Source organism: Alexandromys fortis, unplaced genomic scaffold, assembly GCF_014885135.2.
Source record: "Alexandromys fortis isolate MF-2015 unplaced genomic scaffold, M_Fortis_MF-2015_v1.1 scaffold_59, whole genome shotgun sequence".
Classification (NCBI taxonomy): Eukaryota; Metazoa; Chordata; class Mammalia; order Rodentia; family Cricetidae; genus Alexandromys; species Alexandromys fortis.
The window spans coordinates 8440791-8466970 of NW_026067943.1; the positions used below are offsets into that span (position 1 = coordinate 8440791).

Below are 26180 nucleotides of genomic sequence, written 5' to 3' on the forward strand. Positions count from 1 at the left end.
TCCTTTCAAAGACAAATGGCTCTTCACCAATCCCTTAGAGCAAATGAGGCTCTGGGCACCACCACAATCAGTGTCTTGGCATGATACAGGACCTCCCAGCTGGGCAGACAAACCCAGGCGCGGGAGGTGTGGGAAGTGGAGTGGGAATGCGGGAGGAGTATTCGAAAGCACAGTGAGCGAAAAAGAGACTGGAAGCCAAAGGAAGAAGTGGGGGGAAGGGCTTGCCATGGCAATGCTTGCAGAGACTCTCATCTCCGCTTGCATGACAATCTTAAGGAGAAAGCACCATTGAAATCCTCAAGCGAAGCTCAGCCTGGGGTCCTGGGAACTGGGCCTCAGAGATTTTCTTGTCCTGGGAAAGCTCCTCCAGGACCCGTATGCGACCTTGAGTCTAGGGTGCAGCAGCAACGCGGCTCACCGTGGAAAGGAGGAATCGGAATGTAGGCTCTAGGCACCTACTTCCAGGAATGTGTCCCCCATCTAACATCTCTGAGCAGGAAAGAAACATCTGAGCCACACAGTTGGTGAGCAAGGGAAGCTAAGGGTCAGGACCACTGAGCCTCTGAGGTATAAGGACATCCTGGGAGACACAGAATCTGCCCAACTCAAGTCATATCCGGATGGCACAGAAATGTCAAGCCCTCTAAAAGGCTGGGCACGATCTGAGGGTTTCGTCAGGAAAAGAGAGGCCTGGAGCGGTACTGGAAAACACAGAGTGGACAGTGGCTTGTATCCACCCCAAGGATGAGCCGAAGAGAGGCATGGGCTTTTTTGGCAGAGGGCATCCCAGGCAAGCGTCCCAGGAAGATGCTTAAGCTGAAGCCTGTGACCAGAGACTAGGACTCCTCTGTTTGTTCTGCTTGAGGGTAAAATCGCCCTCTTGCTCAGAGAGAAGCCAATATTACCTGAGGTCCTGCAGCCTAGGTAGACTACCAAGGCCATGCATTGATTTACAGGTGCAGATGTATGTGTAACAACCTGTAAAAAACCTCTCTCATCTGAGCTGCAGCTTACGGGGGTGGGGGGTTAGAGAAGCAGGTCATACGGGGTTAGAAACAACCTCTAGTTGTCTGCTGTGTGTCTCAGTTGTGATGCTGGCTCCCAGTCCTGTTTCAGGCCCACCGTTACTAACCATCACATGGCCCAACTTCTGCTTAGCCATTATGTTTGCCTTGATACACTGAGAAAGGGATTGATGATAAACCTCCAGCCACAGGAGCCAAAGTGACTCCTTCATGCTCCAGAGGGTTTGCCTTTCTAGAGCTTGTTTGGCATTTCCTCTACGCAGGAGGAGGGAGAGAGAATTTCAAATGGGGCTCAGCCACTGACTGATTCTAGAAGGTACATGCGAACGTGGGTTGTGAGCACCCCCGACAGCCACCATGCTCAGCCAGTGACGGGACAGCACCCATGGTGACACAGCCAGTGCGTGACTTTTCGAGGCCTAGAACTGCGGCTGAGTGAGTGGATGGGAGTGGTGTGGTAGGGTGGCTTCCTCCTGGCGGCTAAGCTGAGGCGAAGTGGGAGCATGAAGTGAGGACACAAGAGTCAGAGAGTGAAGGAAACGGAAGAGTCACCAGACAGAGCAGAGACACAGAGAGACGGAGACACATGGCTCAGGGGCATTACCTTAAGGATAATTTCTAATGTAAAGATACTAGTGAAGACATAGTCTGCATTGCCTAGGATCTGAAAAATAAGCAGAATTGGATTAGTGGCTCTGAGAGTGCACCCAACACCAACAGGAGCATGTGTTAGCAACAAGACAGACAGCAGCGGAGAGCCGGGACTGGCAGAGAGAGGAAGAGAGAGGGAGATGGGGCTTTACCTTCAGAGCAATTTCAATGGTGAAAATGGTAGTGAAAACAATGTCAAAATAAAACAGAATCTGCAAAACAAAAACAAATAGGATGGGGGGGGGGAGGGAGGGCAGGACACAAGCAGGAAAGGGGCGAGGTCAGTGGATGTTCACCAGAAAAGGAAAAGCACTTCAAAACAAGGCGCATCCCCCGTCCACCACCAGAGCCTTTCCACACGGAGACAGGCGAGGAGACAGGTAGGAAAGACTTCCCCACATTAGTTCCCACTCAGAGCTGGCACAGGTGGCTCTGGCTCGGCTTGGTTTCTGTAGGCAGGTAGGGGGAGCTGCCGGGGCAGGCCTCAACAGGAACCAGGTCAGAACAGCGTCCATCTGGATGCTTCCTTCCGTCATCCACCCGATTTACTTATAAACCCAGAATAGACCACGGGATGTTGGTCAGGAGAGCAGAGAATGGGTTTGCTTTTGCAGGGCCACTAGAATGCCCAGCTCTCATCCAGCTGGGGCATGCTATGTCAGAGGAGGACATCCACACTGCTGTCATGGCCTGGAGCCCTAGGAAGGAAATCCTCCAGGCCAGCCCAGGCTGAGAACAAACTCTAGCATTGATATTTGATTTCATCTTATGAGATGGACCAGGTCTGAGGCTACTCCTCCTGACCTCAGCAAACAGCCTGGAACAGGTAGAATCCCAGAGTTGAGAACTTTATTTATAGACGTAGCTTTGGAGAGTGGCTCTTTTTTCTTCATGCCTGTGTGGCTGAAATTTAATAAAGTTTTGGGAGTTTTGAAGTATGGCAATTCTTTTTAGTATTTAATGTTGATTATGAGAGCCTCGGGTAGCTCCAAACATATTTACTCGTGAAGATTATCATGTTTGTTTTTTAAATTACTTTTCTTATAAGGTCAGCCTTAACATCGGCACCTAATTGCCAATGCTCCTTCTTAGTCAGAGGGAATGGGAGCAGGGCGCGAAACCCGTGGCCACATTGCTGACTTACAGGCAACTTGAGCTTCCTGGGGAACATCCACAGGCAACAAGATTCCTGATCACTGTCCATTATCAACTAGCCAGATGCATTGGATACATGCTCACTTGCTCAGTGAAAACTCCCGGGCTGGGTTTTCTATCAAGGTTCTAATCTCTTAGAGGACTCGTCACTGTAATTGGATTATGAGGTCCAGAAAGGGCCTCCTAACTGAGCAAAGACATCAGCAGCAGAAGCTGTGGGCCCGCTCCACTCTCAGAAGGACAGGGTGCAGAGAGCAAAACCGAGTGCATACATGGTTCCTGAAAGAGGTGTGTTGCACGGGGTCCTCGGCAGCCAGAGAGATGCTGCTGAGCAGAATGAAGAAGAGGATCAGGTTGGTGAAGATCGTGTCATTGACGATGCGGTGACACTGGAGGCGGAACCTGTGGACGAAGGAGGAAGAGGAAGGAGATGTCACGAAAGGTGGGATACAGGCAGGACAAGTTCAGTACCGCTGAGCCTCGGTGTCTTAAGGCAAATGGACTTAGTGTGGCCCACTAGGAATATTTCACACGTGAAAATCCTGAAGATGGAACTAACCACAGACCAACTGATTCATGATCCAGGACATCCCTAATCTAGTGTCTCCACAGAGGCTGTGGGGAGCCAGGAGCACCTCGGCTTCTCCTGTAGGATTGAATCCAGGGGGAAGCAGTTTCCTTCCCTTGCCACTCTTACACACCTGTTGTTGGGGCTGAAGATGAAAAACGCACTGGCTTCTGGCATAGGCACCGCCTTTTCCTTAAGGTGTAGCTCGGACAGGGGCCTGGGGCGTGGCCCCACAGGCATCTCCGGCTCCTCCTCATCCTCTTCCCCTGTAAGAAAGAGCAAAAGCTCCATTCTCAACTCCAGCACTTGCTCTCCCCTCTGTGCCTCCTTCCGGACACCTCCTACGGCAGGATCAAGACATTATTGGTGCTCTGAGCTGTAGAATGTGTTAATCCAGGCCGATACTCTGCCCTGCTCCATGGGGCTGTCGAAGGCTTTGCTGGAAGTATAGCGTTCTAAGGGCTGTAAATAGGATATGTTCTACTTTGTCCAAACTTGTGGTTTTAAAACTGAAAATCCCCTATGCTGGAAAACCCCCTAACACTGAGAAAAAGAGAAGATTGTTACGATTGGTTGAAAGGTACGAGAGAGTGGGTTGGGATAGGCTGGGGCACTGCCAGGTGTCACCCATCCATCTTAGCTGCAGGTGAGAGAAGGGGGTGGCCTAGCTGACTTGCGCAATCCCGTCTGGCCAAGTCCGATTTTGAAACTCCCATTGATCAAATGAGGGAACTTACTATTGCTTTGTACCCAAACGGACATGGCCACAAACTGCCTTTGAAAGAGTTTATCTTTATGCCCACAGACAAACGGTACTCTCAGCAGCAATCTGAGAATTTTCCAGTCGCAATGGATGGTAGTGAACACAGAGACTCATGGCTGCTGTAGGTGCCAAGCATAGGTGACAGCTGCGTGCTTAGTCCGAAATAGGACATTTATATCTAAGACCCAGGGAACACGACAAAAGAAGGACTGGACGGAACATGTGAGTCTGAAGACAGGAACGAGGGCCGCAAACTGCTGTCTTCTGGGAATGACAGCCACTGCAGGCGAGATCCCACAGCAGCTTGGGTTGCATAAGACTGGGCCTGCCGTTAGTCAATCAAGGGTGGGAAGAAGAGACTTGTGGGGTGCTACCTCTCCACGCTCAACTACTGGCGTCACTGGATTCTGGGGAGGGGCAGTCATTGTCATCAGCTGAATACTCAGGGAAGAGCCCACCAGGCTGCAGTGGACAGCTCCAATGCCAGTCACCCAGGCAGCTCTGATTAAACCCTGAGTCACAGAGCCACACAGAAAGACACGACTGTAGGGAGGAGGGCGTGCACGACAGGGGTAGAAGGGAGTTGGGAAAGATGGGGGGTATGGTGATAAGAGTAATCAGAATGCACTATATGTTAATAAATACATAAAATCGTCAAGGAATTAATTGAATTAATATTCATTTTTAAAAACTGCACTTCAAAAGCCCTGCATTTTCCTATGATTTCCCAGAAGGTGAGGCAGGGATAGCGGAGCTCAAGCAATGACAAGAGGCTTTCGTCCTGATGCTGGACAGCGACATCAGGTGAAGGGTTCCTCTGCTCTCCTGGCCAGTGGCTAGACCGCATGGAAATCAATCGACCCATTCCTACTTAGCTCGCCTCACAGCATCTCCAGGGATGGTGCTATGTGTGCTTGGAAATCAACAGCCTGGGAAAGATAGCTTGCAATGGCTGCCATACCCAGAAATGTTCCAGAAAATGCCTTCATCTAAATCATGACTCTGCTGCTTTCTGAATATGGCTCTTACACTCACTCTCCCCATGCTCCGCTTCCCCTCTGAAGGAATAACACTAATAGCACATAGATATTTCAGGACACTGGTGTGTAGCTGAAGTCGTGTAAGTGGCAGCTCTCACACTACCATCTCCCCAGAAGACAGATACAGAGCATATGAAGTTAGTTTTCCACGTCTTTCTCAGTCTCATCCTGTCTGCTCTGAATTCCTAACAGACTATCTGCTTAAATCCAACCATTGTGTGGCCAGTAACTTCAGTGAGTTGACTGGTAGTCTCCAAGTCATGCTCACCCGAATTTCAGAGTATGACCTTAGACACAGGGTGTTTGCAGATGTGATCAATTATGGTGGACTATGTTAGGCCGTACATCTAATGATAGTTGGTCTTCCGAGAAGGTCTAAAGGCACACACAGGTTAGAAGGCCATGCGAATGAAGACAGAGGCACAGATGAGCGTGGTAGGTCTACAAGCTGAGCATTTCTGGCTACCAAAAGGAAAGAGGAAGAGACACGCAAGGATTCTTTCCTTGCAGAAGGAGAAGGGCGCTGCTAACACTCTGATGTCAGACATGTGAAAGTGTGATAGAATCAACCTAGTTTATTTTAAGGTGCCCGGTGTGCAGTTATTTCTTAGGGCCCAAGAAGCTGTAATACTGTGTGCTTTGGCTGAAGCTAATGCTCTTCCACTTTGAGCTTCCTCTCATTGCCTGCTCTGCAGAACTGACAAGAATGTTAGCGCAGAGACATGGATATGAGAAAGGGCCTTGTAGGCGCAGAGGGAGGGGACAAACACGGGTAGGTGGGCAATAGGAGAGGACAGGCAGCTGAAGGCAAACAGAATGCATCCGATATTAATAAAATAGGAATAAATTTAATAAGACTATTCCTTTAAAAATTAACAAATTATACTTGAGACTGAAAACAAAAGCAAAAAACCAAACACTTTCCAGTATTCAGGAGGCACAGGCAGGTAGATGTCCGTGTGAGTTTGAGGCCAGCCTGGTTTATATACAAAGTTTCAGGCCAACCAGAATTACAACATGAGCCCTTGTCTCAAAACAAAAAGTAAAAAAACAAAACAAAACAAAAAATTCATCAAAATTCTAGTCAACTAAACAAACAAACAAAAAACCCCACCCATATTTCCCCATCTGATTCCCAGAAAACATACGCTGGAGAGTAACCTTTCCCCCAGTGTCCCGACTACCCGGCCTTCAGGGACTGACCTCCCCATCCATCCCTCCATTATATCTGGGGTTATATGTGTGGGTTACCACATCTGTTTTATGTGGTGCCCACGCGGTCTGAGGATAGAACCCAGGGCTATGTGATCGGAGATAAGCATTCAATCAGCTGAGTTACACCCCCATGCCAGCAGCCCTTGGTTCTGTTGAGGATGAAACTTCCACACTTTCTTAAGAAACAGAACCTCCTACACCCACCCACCCTTGACCTATTGGGCCTTGCCAAAGGCCCATGTGACTCCATCAAAAGACCACGGACTTCGACCTCTGAACCCGTGAGTGAGTCAGAGCCCTTCATCCTGAAAGAGTCACTATTTCTGGTATTTTTCTCTGACAGGAAGCTGACCAACATAAGAATTAAAGGGGTGAAAGGACCAAGAAAAATGAAGGCAAGTGTCTACCAGAGGCTTAAAAAAAGCCAACACTCTACGTTCTACTTAGAACAACACAGCTCAAGGTCACTGCCACAGACTTAGGAGGTCTGCCATCCCTCTGACATGCAGAAGTGGGGGTTCAGGGGGCTTAGCTGAAAAGACTCAGATACAGGCACAGTGTACATGGGGCTGCCTCTTACAGGCCACACTAGCCTGGGATGGGCTCTGCTTATATATTACTATAACTTTACTTAGACTTTACAGGAGTAGAGAGACTTGTAAGGTGGCTCTCCATCTACTGCCATTTGGCTGATGTAGTTTTACTTATCTTTTCTGCTCTCACTTTAGGAGATTGTTGAACCATTTTTAAAGCAACTTCTAAACACTTCAGACTCTAGACATAAACACTGTTGTATTTTAGAAACAGAATTACCACATTATTATACTAACATGATTAGCAAAAATCTACTTAAAATAATTTAGCCCCTGGTCCATATTCAATTTTTCTCCCAATTATCTTGAAAACATCATTACAGAATAGAATTTATTTATTGGGGACATAGACAAAAATCTTTCCTTTGCTTTGAGTCATTGCTTCTAGCAAGTCTTTAAGATTTGCACAGCCTTCCCCATAAACCCTTAGGATTTTGAGACATCAAACCCTGGACACACTCGGCTCTTCCTGTGAGCCGCAGACACCAACTCCTACTTCTCTTGCAGGGAGAAGGGAGTAAGGGTGAAGGAGAAAGTGAGCTGTTGCCAGGGAGGAGGCCTATACCATCTCTGTAGACCAAGCAGAGAACCAGTGGGGGAAAGCAACAAGGAGACATAGCTTAGCTTGGCTTTTGGCCACCTCCTTGGGGTACCAGCCGAGTGCAGTCTAACCTGGCTAAAGAAGAAAGGTCATTTACAATCCACAGTCATTTTCTGTGCGTTGCCTTCAAGTTTGGAGCTTGAGACAAACTGGCAGCTTGAGGAAGCAAGCCTAAGGTTCACGTTGGGATGGGGCTTCCGGAAGTTGGGATGTAGATTGTGGCGGGACAGCCAGGGCCTCCAACCTTAAAACCCTCTGAAAGGAGACTGCCTGTCAGGTCACGCATCAGACAAATGCACAGAATCTTGTCAGCAGGAGTTCCTTTGGCAACGAGAGACCTGAGCATTTTATGGAGCTACAAATGGGACATCTGTGACGGCAGCTGTCCTCCTAGTGAGCAATGCCTCCTGAGTAATGACAAGATGGATTCTGGATTGACTATTATTAGGTGAGCTGGATGCAGCAGCATATGCTATACTAATAAAATACGTAAGTTGACAGTGACAGCGACACACGTGGTGGGACGAAACGTTAACCACATCGGTGGCGCAGGGGCACAGCTTCTTACGCGGTGGGCCGCGGCTGTTATACAGAGGGGTTGTAAAAGCTTTGCCCATAGTGAAAGGTTTATGACTGTGCAGCCACCAAAACGGAACTCGAAAGCAAAGGTGAGAGGCGCCGAAAGTGCTTCTGCCAGCACCCGCTATGATTCACACAGCTTTGGTGCAGCCTAAGTTCTCAACATCCAGCAGGCACTTGCACGCCAAGCCACGCCAGCGAGCGCTGCTGGAGATGTCGCAATTCGGATTTAAAGCCATTGCCTATCGTAAAGTTCATACAGAGTCTTCTGCTGTTGTAGACACATAATGGTTTAATTGTGGGAAACAGGCAATAGTTCACTATCATTCCTCTAACATAAGAACCAGCGGATCTCTAGATTTTAAAAAGTGCTGCTTGAGTTGCTGACTTGAGTGTCATTAAGAAAAATCATGAAATGAATTTTGGTTTGGGATTAGGATGACACTTCTAGCAATTGCTTTATCTGGCCCTAAGCATAGGTCTATTGCTTAATATGTTTTATGTGAGAAGTATTCTTAGCGCTGACAATTATAAAATAAAAATATTGATCAACTATGAGAAATGTTGAAGATGCTCTGTGACCTGCAACACTGAATATTTAGCCAAGATTTGTTTCTTTATATGAAAACAAGCCTATATATATCTCATTAGTATGAAAATTTGCATTAGCCTTTAATAGCTGGTAAATGATCTGTATATGGAAGAATTATTTTATGATAAATTTCTTCATGAAATTTACTACTATTAGAAAATATTTAATTTGTATCCTGCATACTTCCCCCTTTTCTTAAACAATAAAACAGAAATTTAAAAAAGAATAAGCCAAAGTAATTCTATTTCAAAAAGTCTTCCTCAAATATGGTATTATCCCAATATTATTGTGAGGAACCCACAGACGGCAACTGGCAATACTTAAATCCAGACACGAGACGCTTAGTGGTGAAGGTGTTCATAGAGGAGACCAGTCCCATGGACCCCAGGGCTCGGCCACTCCCACATAGCTGAGTCTCCACCCACAGCCTTTCAGTCTCAGGGCCAGGTAGTACAACAGTACCTGCAGTATCAGGGTTGGAGTGGGGGCTCTTATCCTCATTTTCACTGGGCTGGAGGTCATCCATGTTGATCTAGGCAGACAAATGAAGGAAGAAGAATTCAGTTAGATGAGTGCTAGGGTTCTCGGGCTTAGAGGAGCCTTGGAATTACACCATAGTCAGGCGCTGAGCTTAAAACAAAAAATGCATCTTTGTCCTCCTGGCTTTCAGCTCCCCTTGGAACATCAGAAAGGCCGAGGTTCCACCAGCGTGTCTTTTCTTCCCCCTCAATTCCATCGTCCCTCTCTTCTCCCCTCATCCTTCCCTTCTTTTCCTTTCCTTCAGGTAAAGAACAGGAAGACCCCCCTCACCCTGCCACTTAGTGACAGTCCCTGAGCTCCTAAAGACGCCAGCCCCTCACCTTGGTAGTGGGTGGAGACTCTCCATCTGCAGTAATGGACTTCAGCTCAATTTTCTCCTCTTTGCTCTCCTCCACAGCTGGCTTCTCCATCACCTCCTGTTTCTTCTCTGGGCTGGCAGTCCTGGCCGGTCAGCAGGAAAAAAACCCAGAAATGGATGTTTACTGGAATGATAGTGGACATTGTAGACAGGAACTGCTTTGTGGTCTTCTGGGGGCAGCAAGAACAGCCCTGGGTCTACATATATTATCTCTGTTCTAGGGATATCACACCTACAGCTCCAGGATAGGTACCACAGTGCTGACCACCCCCGGCTCTGTCTGGGACACATTCGACCTCTCCCAGATCCTTTGTTGCTCCCCCTTTTAAATCAGAGGATTCTGGGTCTCACTTAGGATTCCTAGAGGATCTCTGCTCAGTGTCCAACAAGGGCATAAGACAGTTCTAGCTACACAACTGGGGTGGAATGTAGAACCTTATTCTGTCTTTCTAACACACCAAGGGTACAAAAATAGTGAGAAAACCATTATTTGCTGAGCTGGAGTTGTGTTTTCTTCCGAAGGCAGCTTTTCCCCTCCCCCATCTCCTCCTTGTGTTTCCATGGCTTCTCTTCCCAAGGGATAGCCCCTGACTTCCTGGACCGGTGCGGGAAATGCAATGTCTCTGCAGAGACTATACAGCAACGGCTGGACACTACAGGAGGAGCCAATGTACTGTGAAAGCATCACTCCAGTCCAATTCAGCCAAAAATGGCCACGGGATGAGCACCAGCCCTTTCTCCCACCAGTGGGGATGACTTTCTAAGCTTAGAGGGTTACCTGGCCAGCTTCTTTCTCTCTTTCTCTTCTTCTTCTTCCTTTTGGGCGGAAGTGAGGCTCTCGGCATCAGCCAGGTTGTCCACGGCAATGGCCAAGAACACATTCAGTAGGATATCTGTTTGTGTCCGTTCTTAAAGAAAATGACCCTTGGTTTTGGGAAACATGATGACCACAGGGGGCAGGGAGAGTACAGATCATGCAGAAGTAAGAGCTCCCCAGGAGAAACCCATTTTGAGGGGTGGAGACCAGCCATGTGCCTTCTTTTCTGTCCCTACCTGCCTGCTCACTGTTCAGTTTTCTAAGTGGTTGAGACCAGGCAGGGTTTGCAGACTGGAGCAGGACAGGTCTGAAGCACCAGGCTCTGCCTTGCTCTTTAACGGCTGGATTTCATTCTTCATTTTACCACTGAAATGCCCGGCTTTGAGAGGCAGCACCACCTCTATCAGATTGTTCTTAAGATCCATCCACATAACACGGCACTGAAGAGGTGGCTTGGAACCCGTCAGTCCACGACATACAAACACTTTGAGGTGTCTGTATGACTAGAGCTGGGCCGATTTGAGAATTCTTGTTGAAGCAGTTATCTGCCTGTCTCTCCCACACTGCCAAGCCCGCTTTTCAACCAACAGAAACACTATGGACCAGAGAACCACAGAACCAAGAAGGAATAGCTGGGCAGTTTTAAGTTTGTTGAACCCAATACCCAGTCCTGGGCACCCATAAAACCACACCACTGGCTACACAGAGCTAGAACTCCCCAGAGAAGGGTTTGTCCTAGATGACTATTGACTTTTGGCCCTTGAATCTGGAGCTAAGGAGCCCTTATATGCATTTTCCCAGCCAACTCACAGGGACCCTTTAAGCAGTACTTTCGATTATTCCACTGCAAATTCAGAACGCCTGCAGCAAAGATCTGGATTTCAATTTATTTTTCAAATTTTGAAATACACATGATGGGATTTATCTCAGGGCCCAAAGTACATTTGTTTTCATACAATCCTTTACACATACTTGGACATTGACTTCTACAAACCTTTAATAATTTTGTACATGAGAAGCTCAAGTGGTTTTCTACCTAATGCAATCTGTAGGCACATAAAAGGTTCCAGACACTGGGTTATTGGACCAGGGATTCTCACCCTGTCTTGCACTGTAGATATGCCAAAGAAGAAGGCCTTTGATATACCAAGGGCATCTAGCTGATAGAATGCTAATATTCCCTGCAGGTAGCATAGTGTTCTTTACTTTTGAATGACCCAAACCAAGGGTTTCTCTCAAATTTGGGGCTAGAGGTGTTTCTATCTTATCAACCAGCTCTAGACTCTACTCTCACAGGCTCAACCAGTGGGAGAAAAGAAAAGCCTAGGGATTGAGGCACTGGAGTCCTGTCCCTGCCTCTGATCGGGAAGGAGCTATCAGGAAGGACTTGGTAATTTGTTCATCTGTCTATGACTGCAGCCCCAAGAACAGCGTCAAAGGGAGGAAATTGATCAATGCACAGGATGGAGATCTGAGTAAGTGCTGTGGCTCCAGAGTGGCCAGGGCACACAACTCCAGACGCACTGTGTCCTAGTCTGTGCGAGTTTGGTTGCACAGGCCGCAATGCTTGGGGGCCTCATTCACCTAGACTATGACCAGAGCACACTTCCCAGAGAGGGTGGCCCTCGAGTGTAAATGGGCTCAGGAATGTGAGGTGCACTGTCTCCTGGGTCCCGGCTGCAGCATGCATCCAGACCCACACCATGGCTTAAGTGGTTCTAGGCCAGAACACATTTCCTTCCAAGAATGGTCTTGCCCAGCTAGCCTCCAGATGGGCAGCCACAGCACAGAGCCCCAGTCGGGGCCTTAGAGCACACATATGGCACTGTGCAAAAGGCCAAGTGGGATAGCAGGGTTGGGGCAGCATCAGCATCAAAGGATACAATTTCCACAGATGAAGAGGATGATGAAGTAAATACAGACTAACATCCCTGGAAAAGAGGGGCCGCCATAAGCCATGATCCCATCATACATCACCGAATTCCAGTCCTCCCCGGTCAGGATCTGAATGACACATTCCCACCAATAAGGGACACAGCGTTAGACCAACAGCAAACCCCCAAACTCCCCTGCCCTGCCCTGCCTGCCCTGCCCTGTCCCACTTTGTTAACAGAAATTCCCCAAATCTCATTTAGACTTTTCCTGTTCTGGCTCCCAATTTTTATTCTTGGGGACTACAAGCCTGGGCAAGTTGACCCCTACCCACAGACAAACTGCATGGCCACTGGCATATATAAAAGTTCTGTGATCAAAATATCATGTTGCTCTTAACATACAGTGTAAGAGATGGTCACCATTAGTTCCCGGGGTGGCAGTATCAGGCGAATATGATCACGAGGACGGTGACTGGCTATGCCCACGTCTATTAGACATAATCATTTGGTGCCATCATTAAGATTTTAGCAATATAAATATATACAGATTGCTCCCTTTATTTGTAAATAAGTCCATTCTGAAACTCAAATACTTGTTTCAAATACATGTAGCTGTCATTTACCGAAACGTTCATGAAAGCACTACTCTGGGCCAGCTGGAATTCTTCCAGTGGCAAGAATGCTGGGGCAAGGATGCTGGAGAGCAAAGACAGGTCCTTTCCCTCCCAACCAGATCAGTCTCCTCTCTGTCTGGTGTGTTCATACAGGTTTTGTTTGTTTTGACTAATGGGTGCCATGGCCACACAAACCTTTTTAAACTGATCAATTAGATTGGTGCATTATTAGTCTAGTCACGTATGCAGCTCCGTGGAAGGTTGAGAGACAAGACACTACAAAAAGGCCTTCCGTGGATGACCTAGGCTGGCACCATGCCCAGAGAAGGGTCCTGCTTTCCCTGCCCCACCTTTTCAAGGCTTCTTCTTGCCCATCTCCCACTTGGCTGAACTCCCCCTCCCAGTGTGAATGGCAGCAGCAAGTCCGTACCTGGAACACAGTCAGCAGTGACTGCGGGAAGTTATCGAAGGTGCTCCTGCGGGTCTGCATCTCATCAAAGTTGAACTTCCCTCCAAACAGCTGCATCCCCAGGAGGGAGAAGATGATGATGAAGAGGAAAAGGAGCAGCAGCAAGGAGGCGATGGAGCGTACTGAGTTCAGCAAGGACGCCACGAGGTTGCTCAAGGAGTTCCAGTACCTGGGGACAGACAGGGAGTTCAGCTGCCCGTCCTCTGCTTGCCCCCCACCAGCCTTCACCTGTGCACCCCTGCTGGCTCTGCCACAAACTCTATTCCCTGATATTGCCCCCATTTCCTTTGCCGGGTTGGGTAGCGGTGTGAATGGACTCACAATTAGGATGCAGAGCTATAAATTCAGCATCAGGAAGGGGAGAGGGCTCAGAGGCCAGACATTCCCACCCGCTCTGCCAGCTGCTGATGCCCTGGGAAAAGTCATTATGCCCCCTCCCTTTCCGCCTTCCTGCCTGGAAAGAAATGGGGATAGCAGGGGTGTGTACAGTCATTAGGTAACCTGGAAGATAATTTCCTCCCTCTTCTCAAGGCTGCCCAGTCTGTCACACAGCTAATTTAAGTTTATAATTACCACGGACATTTCTGCTTTTTAACAGAGAAAACACACTCCCCTCGCCGAGAATGCCAGTCTGAGCAGATTGCAGCGGCAGCTACCTGGGGAGATAGGAATGGTACTACTCACAGCAGAGAGTGGGAAAGCTTAGCGATGGCCCCGACCTCCCTGTCATGGTGGTCTGTTTTTAAAGGTCATTCCTTGGGAAATTCTGACCCTGTATCTGGGCCCAGAGAGCTACAGTTTCAATAAGAACCCACAGGATTTTTGATAATTTTAGATTACAGCTAACTCATCACTCTACTGGGGACAGCTCCAGGCAAGGGTGCTCCAGGGAGCCCTCCAGGGAGTCCCCTGGGCCTCTGTTTACAGCTTATTAGCTCAGTGATCAGAGGGAATAAGCCTTTCTTCAAGAGCCTGCTGGAGTAACCCATTCTGGCAGCAGAGCTCCCACCCACAACCCAGATTACTGGTTCAACGTCACACGACCATGGCCATCTTGAGTCCTATCCACTGCAATTACCCCAGGCTAACCCTTGCTGTTTCTTTTTCTTGCATACATTGGCAGTAAACTACAGAGATAAGACCATTAGGATGGCATGCAGGGCTTTGCAATCAGACCTGGCTCCGGAGAGGCCCCTGACTCTTTGATACCTTACTAAGACAACAGGTCCATTATGGCGATAATGCAATAACTTTTGTCCTAATCTAGAAACTCATCAAAAACTATTTTTTTTCTGAGTCAAGTTGTAGGATCCAATTGGCCTGCCTGCCCCTCCAGACTACCCATTCATCAGCAAGTCACTGAACTGAACTGCATGTAACCATAATCTCTGTCCCTCACCTTCCTCAGTCTCACAGCTTCTCCGTGTCAGTTCTTACAGGCTAGGATTGGTGGCTCTGAAAACCCCTGATGTGCAAGCGGCTCCCTGGAGTCCCTATTGGTCAGAGTTGGTGCTGATCTGCTTAACGCAAGAAATCGGAGAGAGATTTGGGTTTGGAACACCTTTCCCTATTATACTTGAAACAGCTCCTCCAAACCTACCGGAGAGCAGAAGCTGCTCAGATATTAACCATGTCCTAAAAGTGTCTTCTCAGGTCCCCCCGGGAACCAGGAGGTCACACTCTCTGATGCTGGGGCTTGAGTGATTCACAAGCAGTCAGTGCAGGGCCTCTCAAAACACTGGTATTCAGAAACCAGCAACTTCAGAGAATATTAAATGTCCAGTCATACACAGTGGAGGGTGTCTGCATGGAGACTGAGTTCAACTGTCATGGAAGGTCATAACGGTCACGGGAAGTCGTGAAGTACACGAGGCTGGGGGAACTAGCATCCTGGGGTTGAACCGAGAGTTAGCTACATATGGGAGTCATGGGGTCACTCAAAGGAGTCAGCCACAGAAGCTCTGGACTCCAGAGGATAAGTCACTAGGGAGACCAGGTGAAGAGGTTGAAGAAACAAGACAGGACAGAGGACTTTCTTGACCCAGGGTCTCCTGAGGCCTGAAGCTCTAGGGAAGTGGAGTCTATGGCAAAGGACTGGAGCACAGGGCAAAGCAGAACCCACCTGAGAGCCAGACAGAGATCAACAGGCTGGCCAAGGGGAAACACCAGCTAAAGCATAGAGCCCTTTTCTCCAATATGGCCCGCATGCCCGAACCCAAGTGCTATCCTGGTTAGTCTGGGCTTCAGGTAGCTAGGAAGGCGTACCACATCATGAGTCGTGAAGTTTCCTGCCCACCTTTCTCCCATGTCAGGAGATAAGAACAGCAGGGCCAACCTGTACTTTCCTTACCTCACAGTAGTAAATCCCAAGGTTCCATCTTCAAAACAAATCTTGACTTTGGCCACCTCCCACTGAGTCCATCACCTTGGCCTAGCCACCAGCCTCTCTCACTGGAATTTCTTATTTTGTTTTTAGGATGATCTCTCACTGGGATTTCTAGAACAGCCTCCTGCTTCCCATAGCAATTCCCCACACCAGAACAGTGAGCTGTTCATAATGGAGCCACTCCCAGCCGCTGCCCTTCATGAAACCTGGTAGAAAATCCTGAACCAGCTGGGCGGTGGCGGTGCACACCTTTAATCCCAACACTCGGGAGGCAGAGGCAGGCGGATCTCTGTGAATCTGAGGCCAGCCTGGTCTACAAGAGCTAGTTCCAGGACAGGCTCCAAAGCTACAGAGAAACCCTGTCTCGAAAAACAAAAAGAAAAAAGAAAGAATTAAAGGAAGGAAGGAAGGAAGGAAGGAAGAAAGAAAGAAAGAAAGAAAGAAAGAAAGAAAGAAAGAAAACCCTGAACTTCCTGGCTCCTATGCTCGTCCTCTCACTCCAGTCGCACGAGTCTTGATGCTCTGCAAACAGGTCCTCTTCCATCAACAGCCTACTCAGCTCCTCCCCAGAGGAAAGTATGGGACACCTCCTTTAGGTCCTGGGTCTCTGACCTCAGAGCAAGCATCCCTGACCTCGGCTTTAGTCCCTTGTTCTACATTATCTCTAAAATTCGTATTATTGTGGTGTGTGTGTGTGTGTGTGTGTGTGTGTGTGTGTGTAAGTGAACCACAGTACACATGTGGAGGTCAGAGGATAACTTTCTGCAGGCATCCTGTCCTACCTCTACATGGTTCTGTGACTGAACTCAGACCGTCAGGCCTGCACAGCAAGAACTTCATTCAATGAGCCATTTGAACAGCAGCTCATTCTATTTTTAAAGGAAATATCACCACCAGACAAATGTCTATTTCTTGGCTTAGTGTTTCTTTTCCCTACCAGAATTGAGGTCCTTGGGGGAAGGGAGTCACATGTGCTGTTTGGTTCCCTTATTCTCTCTTTCTCTTTAAATAAAAAATTCCTTATTGATGTTTTGGGAAATTAACATCACGTGCCCCAAACCTGCTCATCTCCCAATCCCTCTGTATCTGCCCCTTGCCCCTGCAGCATGCCCCCCAAATAAATTAAAAACAAAAGCAAATAAACAAACGAAAACTATCTCCTTCATCCATATTTCCAACACCTCTTCATTTGTCGTAGTGGCATTGGGAGCGGCTGTTGGTCATGTAGTATATCCTTTTCCAATCAGCCCAAACCCAAAAATGCTCATTGCAATGAGCCATTGTTGTGGCTCAAGGCCTCTGGCACAGCATCGTCACCGGACCTTCACCGAAACTTCTCTCAGCTATGGCCAGATCTTCTTCTCTTAACTGTGCCTGGCCCTCAGAAGGTGATCAATGAGTAGTTTACTGAATGAATGATTTTACTATGAATGTAACAATTTGGCCTTACCTGAGGGACAGGCAGTGTGCCCACAGGCGTGTGTTTGCTTTTGTGTACATGTTGTAAGGTGGGAGCAGGGGTGAGGATGGAAGGATACAGAGATGGGAGCATGGAGGGGTTGGGAAGTGAATCTGGGAGGAGTTTGGGGGAGAGGGAGGTAATTATGACCTAAATACATTTGATACATGTATGAAATTCTCAAAGAATAAAGTATTGTATTAAATAAATTAAAATGTGATTTTTAAAAACAAAACACTCGTGTGGTTCTGAGGTTAGGGAGCTGGCTGTGTGAGCCCAGCATGCCACAGCTGACAGCGGAGTATGTGGAGGGCGTATTTCCACCATGGGCAATATGGTGAGATCTGCAGGTCTCAGTCAGTAGCACTGGCAATATAGGTGATGCCCCTGGGCCTGCAAACCCTCTCAGTCCCCATCTCAGGGTCGTGACTGCTGAACACAGGACCATGGTCCCCACCCTGAACCGCTGTCCTTTTCAGGAAGCTAATTGGAGCTCGGTCTTCAGGCTTAACGACATCAGCTTTTATCCTAACTGACCAAAAGCACGAACCACACACTTCACATACCAACAGACTTTTGGAGAACAAATACTTAGACCTCATAGAAAACCTGGGAGACCTAAACATCTGGGGTCAGAACAGGGGTCCACACACAGCTGGGACCTCCAGGCCCTCTGTCCATCACTGGACACGCATGCTTCTTCTACTGCACCGTCCTCTCCAGTGTGTGTTTCTGCCTCTGGGTCCCTATCCACTGGCTCATTGTTCTTTTCCTGAACTGTGGTGCACTTGAGGGAAGTCTGACCTGGCCAAGTTCTGGTCTACCTAACTCTCCCCTCCTCTCCCCTTTCCCCTCTGCTCGGCCTCACTGGCCTTCATGTTTTCTTCACTCACTGACCGGTGACCACTTGTTCTTTATTGCTAGCCTTGGCCCTCAGTCTCCTGGGTTGACTCAACACCCTCTGTTCAGGGACACTTTGTCGCCGTCTCTTTTCCCTCTGTACATCTTTTTCGGGATCTGGGCCTCTGTAGAATTCTCCTTTCTCTTCTTTAATGATCTGAGACTTTCCAGAACCTTTCAGTTCGGAAATCTTTTGCTTCAAAGAACTTGGGGCCAGCCCTTTACCTTCATGCTGGTGTCAACCAGCCCATTTGCTATAAATAAAAGATGGTAGAAACAACAGGACTAACTGTTGAGGATGCTTCACGGTGCCCCACCCTATTCTTCTGTTCCAGAGAGGGGCATCACTGAAGGTACCCCTGCCAACCAATCTTACGCCAAACTGAGGAAATGTTCTCTTGGTTTTGGTGGCAAGTTATCTATTGCTGGAAGCATCCTCAAACGGATTTTCACACAGTAAGTTTGTGTGCTACGGTGCTTTGTGACCGAAGAACAGAAAAAAGGATGAGAATCAAGTAAAGCAATGTGGGGGCCAGAATATATATACAGTGAGCAAGCACAATCTCTCTCTTCCCTCTCTTTGGACTCGCCAAGGGACCCCAGCATGGCCATCCTTGGACTAAAACTACAGTGAACTTGAGCCTGGTCCTTGGATATGCAGCATGTGCAGCAGACTCTGGGAGTATCTGTATGGCAGGAACATAAAGTGGTGTGTGGTTGCTCAGAAGGAGCCATAAGGAATTCTAGACTGTCTTGCTTAGGGGCTAGGACAGTTTGGGCCAAGGCACAGTTCCTGCTGGTTCCTCTGTCTTCTCCATCCTGCATGGAGAATAAGACTTGGTCAAGACACCACGACTGCCTGGTCTTGACCTTGGGATGGCTTTGGGAAGGTGCTTCTTTGAGTTTCTAGACCAGAGGTACTGGGCATTACCTAACTGACCCCCCAACATCATAAACGTGATGGAGTCTGAGAGGAGGCGCATTCAAATAATCTTTAGAGCATCTTCTTAAGCTCCTATAGGTGACAGTTACCACCCCAGGAAGTAACTTCCCTTCCCCCCACAAGGACAGCATGTGGCTCTTTGGTCTGGGCATCTTCTCTATAGACTCTAGCCTGGGAACGTCACAAATATTCCAGATTCCTGTTTATTGGTGGCCTTAAAGGGGGTGAGAGGCTCCATAAACTCCTGAGCCTCTGCTTTAGAAGATGGTAAAGAAAGCCAGGAGGACTGGGGGTCCCGTGAGGGGGGGGTTGGGCAAGACTGCTGGATAAGGACGTGAAGATCATACGGGGCTTTGAGGACCCCATTAGTGGTCATGTTTTAGGGTGGGTGTGTCTTCTAAAGTCGGTCTAATGGCATATTCGAGAGCGAGGGAGGCAGCTGCAGGGGAGGAACAGGTGACAACAAGAGTATTTTGGTTTATAACAAGCGCAATAGAAACACTAGAGCAATAGGTGCTGAGAAGCACTACGGCACACTGTGTGTTAGAGAGGGTGGTCTTGATGCTGACATCCCATAGAGCATCTCAGCCTAATGACCTCAAAGGATGGGAAGAGGGCTGATTCCAGATGAGATGACTGGGTATAGAGTTAGGCCATTTGCCCAAGGTTGCACTGCTTAGGTATCACACTAAAGACAGTGAAGGGCGGGTCTGTCTCTCAGAGCATCCTCTGGATCCCAGAGAGCTGCAGAGCCAACGGGGCAGGCTGTATCAAGTCCCAAGATAGGACTTAGCGAACTGTGTTCATACTGACTCTTATTAGACAACTAGTCGCCATATTTGGTTTTCCTGAGGTCTGATAAACACTATTTTTAACTTACAAGTTTTCGCTGCCTCTTAAATAATTCTTACAGGGCCCATGTTTGAGGTATGGATTTTGTTTTGTTTTTCAGTTTTATTTAGAAAAGGAACTTCACTGCTAGATATTGTTATATGATCTTGGAGTGATTGCCCATTGATTCCCTTTTAACTATTTTGTGTATTCTCACTGTGAAAATACTGACAAGAAACAACTCTTTAAAAATTGCTTTGACTAGAGGGCATCCCAGAGCCCCACGCAAGAAGACAGAACAGCATTTGTGGGCCTAAAAAAGTCCAGAAGCAGAATAACTCCATCGTCTAAGCGGAGGCTACTTCTTCAGGCCCCAAATCATCTGGAAAGGCGTACGTTCAGATGTTCACATGTGCACAGCGGGAAGGGAATAAAAGACAGGCTATCTCTGCAGCGTGTCGCCTGCTGGGGAAATTCCTGCTTCCTGAGAACCTGTCTCCAACCTCAGACCTGAAATGCTTAGAATATGGGTTGGGTGTTGGCCCTGTGAACCTGCCAGCCGAGCCTGGCGATTCGACGCCCGTGTGTGGCTCTTCTGTTAAGCAAGTGTATTTCTTCTTCTCAGATCTCCAGAAGGATAACTCCCAGAGTCTTCCTACTAGTCACGCACTTTAACAGCAGTTTCTGTGGTTTTTGAGCTGCTGAGATCCTTAGAGAGCTCACGGAGAGCCCTGCCTCTCAAAACATCCAGACCTCCTGGTCCACGCATGAGGTCTCATGACCTCACTGTCCTCCTCTAACAACAGTAACAGTGCTGACTGGACTGCAGACAAAAGGCCCTGATGCCAGCCCTGAACATGAATACATGCGCTTCTCACTGGAGTCTCAATGACACTGTGCATTCAGATGGCTGCTCAGAAAACTGCAGCAAGGATAGTGACAGCTAGGACGCTTCACCGCGCCTGGTGACTCACTCAGAGAAACACCCTGTGTGAGCTGTGATGTGCTTGTCCTTGACCTGGAAACACAAGTCTCCAACACAATCCAAGTGAGCGGTTTGATGCTCTTATTTCCAGAGATTGCCCACAAAGCAGATTACGAAGGGATCTGGGGACTTCTAACTATAGGAGGGTTGAATGACTCCCTCCAGCTACCGCCCTTAAATACATTTTTGAAGTTGACCACATCTCACTTCACACATATGTATTACACTGACAACGGGGGGGGGGGCGGTATCACAAAGGCTTTTATGAAATGACGTTCATGGGGTTGTGAGGCCCTCGGATGTTTTTCCAGTCAATCTTATTCTTTTATTGAAAGCAATGGTCAAAACAAGGAAGACTAGAACTGTGTCTTTTGCTGCATTGTGGAGGGAGCTGGAGGATGTTGCAGTCTGTCCGGCATAGGAGAAAGTGCCATGAGGTTCACTTGTAGGTGGGGCCTAAAACACCCATCTCAAAGACACATAGAACATCGAGGTAGCAGCCAGGGCAGAGAGGGAACGCCAGGGAAGGACAGATCACAGCACGGTAGTGGAAGGTACAGTCACCTCCGATGCCCCTAACACAGAACAGAACAACTGCCAACAACAGTGAACTGAACATTTCAAAATATTTCGTAGAGAGGATTTTGAATGCTTTTTTTTTGGCAGAAAGACATAAGTATTTAAAGTAAGATGATGTGATCCATAAATATGTAAACTACCATCTGTCATTTAAAAATAAAATAGGTAAGAAAGAAGAAAAAAAACTCAAATAAACCAAAAACACACACCAATCAAACAAACAAAGAGAGAACAGTTTGTATGAGTAGCGGAGAAACTGGAGCCCTTAAATTGTACATCACTGGCGAGAATGTAAAATAGTCTGACCTCTCTAAAAAAATTATCATTTCTCAAAATCTTATAAAGGGTTTATTGAATAACCCAGAGGTTGCATTCCTAGGTATATATCCAAAAGAAATGAAAACTATACATCTCTGTAAAAACTTGGAATACAAACGTTAACACAGGCACTATAAAGTAGCTTAACTCAATGTCCAATCACGGAGGAATGACCATGGTGTGCGAGATAACTGTGTAGTGGGATCCTCTTCACCAAGAATAGGCGGAAGTTCTGATCCACGCTAAAACCTGGATATACCCTGAAGACACTAAGCTAAGTGAAGGAAGCTAGACACAAATAATCACATTGTTCACTATTACATTCAATGTGACACTGTCCACAATACGCTACTGCATCCCAGATTTCCTCAGGATGTTTGTCATAAAAGACAAATCCAAACACTGAAGAGTGGCTACCTAGGGCTAGCATAGAGTCAGAATTGCAGGAGAAGCGTGTATGAAGTTTCTTTGGGGAATGATGAAAATGTTCTAAAATCAGAATGTAATGGTTGCAAAACTCTGAATCCATACACAGAGAAACGAAAAGTTAAATCTTAATAAAATAGTTTTTAAAGGATGATGTCAGCCCGTAAATTGATTTTACCAGGCCAGGGTGAACTCAATTTCCCTGACCTGGACAGGCCGTCCACTCACTCCCTGTACTCCTGCTCTTCCCTCCTCCTGAGTCTCCGCCTGCCCTGCAGTGAGAATGAACAGTCTGTGGATGGGCCGATGGACAGACGGGTGTGCGTGTGTGTGTGTGTGTGCGTGTGTGTGTGAGGCCAGACCAAAGCCCCCTGAGATATAATTCCTACCGTCTCTGTGCATCTGCAGCGACCCATGCCTGTCAGAGAGACCCATTTCTCAGCTTTTCCTAATAACAAGACCAGAAAATTCTTTGATGAGATTTCTGGAAGAGATTTTTTTTTTCATTTAAAAAAATTATATGTATTTACTTGTTTTGTGGTGAGGAAGGAAAACATGTGGAAGTCAAAGGACATCCCACCAGCGTTGCTCCTCTACCTCCGTCACGTGGTTTACAAGGCTCAGACTCAGGGCTTCAGACCTGGGGACAGGCTTTGACCTGCTGAACAGTCTTATTGCCCCTCAAGTTTTAACTTGGCTTATTTAGAGAGAGCAAGGATGCACATATGGAAGTTAGAGCCAGTGCTCTCCTCTGCCATGTGGGTCTCAGGGACTGAACTCAGGGTGTCAGACTAGGCAGTAAGCACTTTTGCCCACTGAACTATCTCAGCGGTCCATTATCCCCAACATTTTTATTGTGCTAAAACACATAAAGTCTACAATTACCACCTCACCCACTTTTAAGCTTACAGTGTAAGGATATTAAATACATTAATAGTGTGTGGCATCCATTTCTAGGATTCTTTACATCTTCTAGAAGTGAAGCTCTGGTCTTTAAATGGCAGCTACCTTTGCTCCCTGCCCTTTGCCCTTAAGTCACTGCCCTGCTTTCAGCCCCCGTGATTCTGGCGCTATGACTAAGAACTTCAAATAAACACAATCAAACAGCGTTTGTCTTTTATGACTGGCTTATTGCACTCAGCACAATGTCCCCAAAGTTCATCCATGTGGTACCAGGCATAAAAACTGTCCTTTAAAAGCTCAGAAGTGTTCTGTGGGATGTAAACACTATTTTCCATCCATTCACCCGACACTGGAGACACTTCTGCATTCTGGCTCTTGTAAATAACGTCATTCTAAACATCACTTCAGGACCTGGCTTTTAATGCTGTGTGTAAATACCAGAAGTAAAGTTTTGGGGCACTCGGTAATTCTACTGTTAATCAGCTGAGAAACGGCAGCTCTGTATTTCACAGTAGCTGGACCATCCATTGCCCATTTCCACCACAAGTCTGTTAACTGTGGCTGTCAACTTGGGGAGATTTAGAACCACTTAGGAGACAAACCTCTGGGCATATCTATGAGGTTTTTTTTGCAAAGAGGTTTAACTGTGGGGGGCATCTTGAATGTGGGCAGTACCATTTTACACACTGGAGTTACACAGTTAAGGAGGAAATGAGCTGAGCACAGCGTCCATCCTGTCCCACTGGGCTTCCTGACTGCAGACGTACTGTGCCCGGCCACCCCACACTCTGGGTACCACACCTTCCCACCTGATGGATCCTGTGCCAAACTAAAGCCTTCTTTTTTTAAGTTGCCCTTGTCAGACATTTGGTTACGGCATTGAGAGAAGTCACAAATACACCCCAAGCGTGCCAGGGTCCCCAGCTTTCCACGTCCTCCCTCACATTTGCTGTTTTGTTGCCCTGTTTGGTTTTGAATAGCATCTCTAACAATAGGTCTGCCTGAGATCTGAGGGAGCAAAGAAGCAGACCCTTTTCTGCTTTTCGAGAATTGATGATACCTTAATGCCCAGAAGCCATCTTAGACCCTACAGTTCAATCAATGCCAAAGCTGATCAAGCCAAGGATAGGAGGTGACCAAGTCCCTGATTTTCCTAAAAACGATCTGGTTATCTACCTCTAGACTCCTGGTCACACAGCAGAACAAATGCAACCAAGCTGAATGACAGCAGTCTGCAGCTAAGGGCATTTCTGAGTGGCACATGAACCACAACTCCCCTTGCTGCAGACAGTCAGAGACTACTAGACCATTCCAGAACCTACAGCTCTTCCCACATCCAGGCCATCCTCCCTGGCCTTCCAGCAGCCTTCTGAGTCCCATGCCCAAAGGGAAGCGAGCAGCCACACACCTGGTGATCTTGAAGATCCTGAGCAGGCGCACGCATCTCAGCACAGAGATGCCCAGGGGAGACATGATCTTGGTCTCCACCAGGATGGTCTCCAGGATACCCCCACACACGATGAAGCAGTCGAAGCGGTTGAAGAGGGACACAAAGTAGGCCTGCAGCCCTAGGCTGTACATCTTCAGGAGCATTTCCGCAGTGAAGAGCGCCAGGAGGGCCTTGTTGGCTGTGTCTGGCGGTGTAGGTCAGGGGTGGGATTCAAGCAAGGAGCCGAGAGGAGCAAAGAGGAAGAGGAGGGAAAACATAAAACAGTTACTGTCAAAGCTGGAGAAAAAGGCCTACTCCCCATCCCTCCTTTCCCTCCCTTCCCAGGAGACCTCTCCCAGATACTTCTGAAAGAACAATTAGGTCCAGTTTCCATCATTATAACCATGCACCGAGCATCCACTACGCATTAGAGGCTTAGCATATGTTGTTCTCCTTAATCCCCAGAGAAACTCAAGAGGCGCGGTGCTGTTTCTATTAAACCTAATCTTTAGAGAGGAAACAGGAGGTGCAGAAGGGTCAGTGACCTGTCCGAGTCAGTAGCCAAAGCTGAGAGTAGGCTGCCTTTTCTGTCCCTGTTACCTCTAGATCATCTCTTCCCAGGATCCCCATAGCCTGAGCCGTAACTGCCTCACTTCCCAGAGACACTTAGGCATGGGTTATGGATTTCTTCACAGGGGTCCAGGCATGACAAGGGGTAGACCTCTGGGGCCACTGTCCCTTGTCCAGGCTCTGCTTCTTGTTATGGTCTGGGGAAAGCTACCTGGAGCTACAGTAAGGCCAGAGGAACTGAAAATGGCTCCTGGGAAGCTGGCAGCCGAGGGTCTGAAACAGTCAGATAAGCTGTCCCGTTACTGGGACTCAGTGATGACCATGGTTGCAGGGGAGGGCGAGAGGCACATCAGGACTTGAAGCTACATCTGTTTATAACAAGGGCCTGAATTTTAATATGGAGCTTGCAAACTTCCAGGCCCTTGGACTTTCCAGCATGGCACCAGTCAAGCCGTAGTCACCGGCTGCTTGTCTGTCAACCTCCCATCAATAACTCATCCCTCCTCAGGACCCGGAGCTCGGCTGGCAAGCATGAACAGTACAAAGCCAGGGGCTACCCACCTTGCACTTCCGTGAGCCAGTGGGGCTGGTTGTAGTGCTCGGAGGCAATGGTGAGCGTGTTGAGGAAGACCAGAAAGATCACGAGCCAGTAGAAGACGTTGGACTTAACTGCCGCGCGGCACTTCCTTCTGCAGAATCTGTTCCACCTGCGCCAGTAGCGGCTGCAAAAGGGCAAGGAGGGAAAGACGGGGTTGGTTGGGAGATCCAGACTTCCTGCCAACCCAAAGCACACGAGGTGCCATCTCACCTGTCCCTGGCTTGGCATTACTACACAACCTGGTGGTGGAGTGGTCTAAGTGGGCTCCACGGTTTAGCTATCTATGTGGCCTTGGGTCTATGTATCCTCCATCTCTAAGCTTCAGTTAGAAACAAGAACAGGGACAATTTCACAGGATTCTTGTAAACATGCATAAAATGCCATATAAGCCATCTGACA

The 26180-nt window shown here is 47.9% G+C and overlaps 1 protein-coding gene across 35 annotated transcripts in view; it reads right to left on the bottom strand.

Annotated features, from left to right (window-relative positions):
• Cacna1c (calcium voltage-gated channel subunit alpha1 C) overlaps positions 1-26180 on the bottom strand; it is a 662482-nt gene that overhangs the window by 91392 nt on the left and 544910 nt on the right. For 15 of the 35 annotated variants that reach the window (XM_050148327.1, XM_050148322.1, XM_050148336.1 and 12 more), the window contains exons 12-21: positions 25745-25905; positions 24593-24818; positions 13416-13623; positions 12381-12501; positions 10459-10573; positions 9643-9763; positions 9245-9314; positions 3533-3665; positions 3104-3233; positions 1829-1888 (exon numbers count right to left, since the gene is read on the bottom strand). In XM_050148327.1, coding sequence (XP_050004284.1) covers positions 1829-1888; positions 3104-3233; positions 3533-3665; positions 9245-9314; positions 9643-9763; positions 10459-10573; positions 12381-12501; positions 13416-13623; positions 24593-24818; positions 25745-25905 — 1345 coding nt within the window. Of the gene's footprint in view, positions 1-1629; positions 1690-1828; positions 1889-3103; positions 3234-3532; positions 3666-9244; positions 9315-9642; positions 9773-10458; positions 10574-12380; positions 12502-13415; positions 13624-24592; positions 24819-25744; positions 25906-26180 lie in introns of all 35 variants that reach the window. The other 20 variants (XM_050148333.1, XM_050148332.1, XM_050148326.1 and 17 more) reach the window with 4 other exon arrangements.